The sequence below is a fragment of the Thermobia domestica genome, chromosome 18 (genome assembly GCF_964235325.1).
Source record: "Thermobia domestica chromosome 18, izTheDome1.hap1.1, whole genome shotgun sequence".
NCBI lineage: Eukaryota > Metazoa > Arthropoda > Insecta > Zygentoma > Lepismatidae > Thermobia > Thermobia domestica.
In genome coordinates this window covers 37,872,958-37,878,957 of record NC_137471.1, presented here as the reverse complement: position 1 = coordinate 37,878,957, position 6,000 = coordinate 37,872,958, and the positions used below count along the sequence as shown (strand labels likewise).

The window sequence follows — 6,000 nt, the reverse complement described above, 5'->3', positions numbered from 1 at the left end:
CGATAATTTGTAAAAAAAAAAAAAAAAAAAAAAAAGTGATAGTGCTTAAGTGAATTATAAGAAAAAGCCTTGAAAAGTAATCAAGAGGAACCATTAATATGTTTTTCCTTTGTTATAATAACTTGCCCTAAGGGACAACGGTGATAGAAACTAATGAGACTTTATAATTGCAAAAAAAAAAATCATAAAGCACTTAATTTGAAATTAAAGATTGATAACATTTGGTAATATAATGGGGATTCAGGCTGGCAGAGGGGGAGAATGAAAACGGAGGCAACAGAGACTTTTTTTTTTTTTTAGCCATGTGCAAGGAGATTAACCTTGGACTTTGGGTGAGAGGTTACTATATACTCATGTGAGTTTCAATTGCTACCACTTGTAAAAGTTAGCTACGAAAGACAGTCTGAGCATAGTTTTAGTTTCCTAGCGTAATTAGTTTTTGTGACAAGTAACTCGTATATGCAAATAGCATCGTTAATATCATCTTGTATGTTAGAATTGTCTTTGTGTAAATAAAATTGTAATTAAGCATTTCGAGGTAAAACAGGTTCTTTTACTTAACTTCTACAAAGAAAAGATTAGAACTTATCTCTTATGCACAGATACGACAGCGTGGGATACTGTCGGTCAGTAAATAATATAATCTGAAGTCATCTACCATACGTAACTAAATATAATTGATTAATCATTTTTATTAATCAATAAATAGTTGTTTGGTAGATAAACTCATAATAATAATAATAATAATAATAATAATAATAATAATAATAATAATAATAATAATAATAATACCAAATTATTTAATGGAAGCTATGCATTTGTTCTATGTCGCCATAATCAATGGAAATCAATTACTTAGTTACGAAGACTTTTTTCGTCCAACAATGTTTTACTGCAGTGCATGTTATTTGTAAATATGCATATCATATTTTAGTATGACTTTCAACATTGAAGCGAATGAGAATGCCGACTGATTTTCTATTTTTCTGGTTGTTTGTCAAAAACAAAGAAGATAACTAGATAATGGACAGAGGTTAAAATGAATGTCCAGGTGGCGAGGTCAATGCAAGCATCCCACAGATTTCCGTGAATTAGATCTTCCCGTACTACAAACTAAAACGAGTGGAGCTATTTTATTCGGAACGCAACGGTATTCTACAGTTCGTAACTTTGTTGTCGAGAGATGTTTTGGAAGTAGTTTCACTTGTAGCCACTGGCAACTCACCGTTTGTCGACCTATAATAGCATCATCTGTGTGGAGGGGCCACTAGGGGGGCCAAGAATTTTGGCCCTCCCTTGGCTCCGCCACTGAGTTGAGTTCAGTTTATCCACATGCAAAATCATAGGATTCATGGAATACCAAAGAATTGCTACTCAGAACATTACAGACCCGCAGCCATATTTGACCATAGGGAGGAAAACATTTCGGAGCATAAGCTTCTTTTGGTATTTGTCATGTTGTTGGAAACAAGATAAATTAGAACATCGGTACATGTAATCCATTTTCAATCATTGGCAGTGTGCTTTGCACCATCAGCACCATTCTCGCGCTATAAAGCGTTATTTAACGATGATCCCTCTTAGTCCTAAAGAACATTTACCAATTTTAGAATTCCAAACTATGCTATGCATAAGTGTGGGAAGACTTATAGAACGACATTGTTCGTTCGTCCTTCCGTCTTTCGACAGGTATGAAAACAAAAACGGTAAAAGATATCGAGATGTGGATTTTTGGAATCGATTCAGCATTCCAAAAAGAGTTTTCATCTCCTCCGATAACCCTTTATTCAAACTAAAAGTGGTTCAAATTATCCATTTCTGATTTCCACATTTATCGCATAGAACAAAATGATATTGGATAGCGACAAGCGGTTTTTCGTAATCCATTCAGAGTCTTAAGAGAAAGTACCATCATAACCCGTAACACTCTACCAGAACCAGAAGTGGTTAAGATTAACGATTTCCAGTTTCAATGTTTATTTCCATCAAACAAAAACTGTAAGGCATAGCTTGTAATGGCTTTTTGGTATGGATTCAACATCGAGAAACAGGTTATATTTTTGATGTTATTAATCTATTGCAACCAGTAGTTGTAGATGCACTACATCAAATTTAAGTATTGAGTTTCCATAATTTGGAATTCTACAGTAGTTTAACACTGTGAAAGGAAAGTCGGTTGTTTATTTTTTATCACTGTCCAAAATTTAAGGCTGGACCAACAGAGTTAAGACAGGTAGGGGAGATCGGGGCTGGTTGTCACAGTTTTTGGTTTTTGGAATGTAACTTCGCAGGAAAGAAAGTTATGAAAGTATCGATTGTTCTGTGTTAACTTTGGTATCTCTTTCACAAAGTGCCATAGTTTTCATTGATAAATGTTATTAGGAAAGAGACATTTTTGATGATCGAAAAATGTCTCCCGTATGTGACAACCTGTCCCGTCTCCAGCTTGGTTGTCTCACTGAACAGAGTCGGTTCCAGCTATTTTAAATACAAAATATAGTAAATTTTAACTTCGACCAAAGTAATTTATTTCAGAAGTGCAGCAATGAAAACTCAGAAAATTGTTCATCCGTAAGAAATTTTAAACTATAAAACATAATACAAAATACATATTTTGTGCAATGACAGTTGTTTCAGGTATTAGAGATCTTAAAATTGAACTAAACCTTTATTGGGACAATAATTGAAAAATATGATTCAAGAAACCAGCAAATTGTTTGTCTACAATAATAATAAATGTGAATTTCACATAATACCGTTCGTAGAAGGACAAATAATGCGTATTAAAATTTAAAGACAAAATAACTTGTGTTACCTAATTCAAAGGCTTACTAACGTAACTAAAATATAAATATGAAAGAAGAATAAAAAGACTGTAATTTAGCCCATTAGTCAGATTCTATGCAAGAAATAGAAAACTCACAGTTATGACAAACATAAGAACTAGATCCTGAATCAGGGATACATTGGTCGTGCGACCATTCTTTACATTCAATACATTGTACCCAATCTTCTCTGAGCAAACTATTCGAAAATGATTCTAGAAAACTAAACAATAATATTCTTCTTGGTCACTTTCAGTGTCATTGTCATGTACGGATTTTGTCCTTCTAGGCCTACCTCGTCTGCCTGAATTGGCTGTAGATTTATATGAACTTTCACTTTCAGAAAATAACTGATTTCTTGAAAATTGTTGTGAAGTCCTAGTTATTCTCTCTTTGGATTTTTGTCCTTGTTCATTGGAAGTGTTGTCTGATTTCAATCCTTTTATTTTTGTGATCTCTTTTCATTTATTCCAATATCCTTTTCACTGGAGTGTCTGTCAAGATAGCGGTTTCTCTGTTGCAAGTGTTTATTATTATTATTATTATTTTGTACTACGCTGTTCTGCTTTCTTTTGCAGTGGCCTAATCATTTCAGGGGAAATTTGTAGTGGTTGACTTACTACATCACTAGGGCTTCCAACTGGACTGGTTATCTTCGGCCAAATTACATCAGTCTGGGCAGGCCTATGCATTTCAGAGTTGTTCGTAGGTTGAGGTTGATCGGTAGGATATGTCTGCATGTCAGGGTTGTCATCAGTTGAAAATTCAGAATTAGGTCCAACATCAGAATCAAATTGGTTGGAGGTATTATGAGGTAACTCCATTTGTTATTCTGGCTGATGAGTTGCACACGTTGGAAGGAAGTCGGCTTCAGAAAAAATATGCTCATTATAAGGGTAAATGCCAATGTACTGAAAACGAGATTGAATGTTTGTTGGTATCATAGCAAGGGGATAAGAAGTAGTCATTATCTTAGAGATGTCGTAAATAGTTATCGACTTATCAGGATTGTTGAGCATCCAAGAGTCACATGCAGAATTAATGTACTTTTTAGTGGTCCAAACACAGTTCAGTCTAAGAGGTGTGAACAATAACATGATTACACCGTGTTTCTTTGCAAAGTCAAGACCTTCAATGCTTAGGTGGGAAATGTGGTTGTTCAGGAGCAACAAAACTGGTTTCTCAGGTGAGCATCGAACTGCAGAATCAAAGTGTTGAAGAAATGTAACAAAACGTAATTCTGTCATCCATCCAGACGGGTTAGCACATCCCTTGAAGCCTGGAGATCCATGTGCAATAAAATGATCCTTGAAGTAAGCATGTGGATAGGCAAAGAAGGGTGGTATGTGATTTCCGACTGCCGAAACTGCTGTAGCTAAAGTTACTAAGTTTCGCCTTTCGGCAGAAACCATGGCTTCCACATGTTTGAATCCTCTTCGAGCGAGTACTTTATCTGGTCTCTGCACTTGTTACTTCTATTTCATCCATATTTCAAATGTCTTGCGGCAGAAACTTGTGCCTCTTCAAGACGTCAGAAAGATTGCGAAAAAATCGTTCTACATTTGTGCGGCTGAACGCTGAAGTCCTTGCTAAACTAGTTGTCTCTGGTACACGAAGAGCTAGTTTAAGATGCCTCTTTAAAAAAACAGTCAACCAATCTGCACCAGCCATTTTATTTTCATGCCAATTTGACGGCATTTTAAGGTTACTTGCTTCAGCAACTTGAAATTCCAATTTACGGACTTTTCTAGTATTCAATCTAAAGTAAATATCGGCGGCACGTAGCAAGTACGCAATTAATTGTTGTTCTGCGGCATTTGGAAAAACTTGGCGGTTTTTATGTATCCAACGGATATTGTTGGTGCCCATACCTTCTTATTACTAAGATCACTGTCGGGGATTTTCTGTACGTATTGAGCTAAAGACCTATAATTCACATTAAAGTCTCTGGCAGCCTGTTGAATTGAACGTCCTTCCAATTTAACAGTTCTAGCTGCTGGTAATATAACATCGGGCAGGACTTCCTCTTTGTTGGTTGATATTTTTAGGGGGCGCGGTGGCTCAGTGGTAGAGCGTTCACCTCTGGTGCTTGGGGTCCCGGGTTCGATCCCAGCCCCCGCCAAGTGAACTTTGTGGTGGACAAACACCGTGCTCGTGGGTTTTCTCGGGGTTCTCCCGTTTCCTCCCACTTTCTTCATTCCACCATTTCACTCATCTCTCATCATCACCGTCTCCTTTAGCCTAACCGGCATAATCGTGGGACGTAAAACTCAAAGATTTCATTTCATTTCATTTGGTTGATATTTTGAAATTCCAAACCATTGTGCTCTGCAAAGAGTCACATAAAACAACCAACCCCATTCAGAACGTGACAACCAACCCCATTAAGTACGTGACAACCAACCCACTCGCCATGTTCATTTTTTGTACGACCTCCATGGAACATAGAACGAGATCCAAGAAATATAAATTATTGAAATTATAAAATTATAAACAAACATTTATAATATTTTATTGAAACTTCCAAGCTTCCTAGGTGAAAAGCAAAATACGGCGCACAATCTAAGCCACAAAAATTACTTGAACACTCTCAAAACACTTTTTATCGTCTCACACAATTACCTCTGGCGTCTTCCTGCTACAACTAACTCACAACGCACTCTGGATAATTACACGTCACCAGAGTGAGGCACAGATTCATGCGTCATCTATGAACTGAATAATTGCTGTTGCGACAACCAACCCGTGTGACAACCAGTCCCGGTTTCCCCTACGTAGTGATACTCATGTCTTATAAAAGAGAATTGATCAGATATTTATCCAGAACACCGTAGTAAGCATGAAAGTGAAAGTATCTTACACAGAACTGGTAGCACGGCTAATTGATAATTATATATAAATAGGACAGACCTTCTGCATTCTGACAAGTATGGTTCATCTCGTGTCTGAAATAACACGCACAGAAAGAAATGAATCATAAAAGGTAAATTATTCACCTCACCCCACACATGAGGGTGAAGTAAATACATATATGGGGTGAAGTGCTGAGAAGAAGTGTCCTCGGTATAATGTAAATAGCAAAATATAGACTGCTATAACCTCACCAGGATATTAGTGCAGTTTTTCACGGAGGGCGCTGCTGCTGTGTTTACATCAGTTTGTAGGTAAGCGCGGT

At 36.8% G+C, this 6,000-nt stretch overlaps 1 protein-coding gene across 1 annotated transcript in view; it reads right to left on the bottom strand.

Moving 5' to 3' along the window:
* Nucleotides 1-4,621: 4,621 nt before the first annotated feature.
* The window catches only part of LOC145675057 (uncharacterized), a 68,745-nt gene continuing 67,366 nt past the window's right edge, over nt 4,622-6,000 (bottom strand). The window contains exon 4 of the mRNA XM_081745423.1: nt 4,622-4,780. Within this exon, the coding sequence (XP_081601549.1) occupies nt 4,622-4,780 (159 nt within the window). The remainder of the gene's footprint in view (nt 4,781-6,000) is intronic.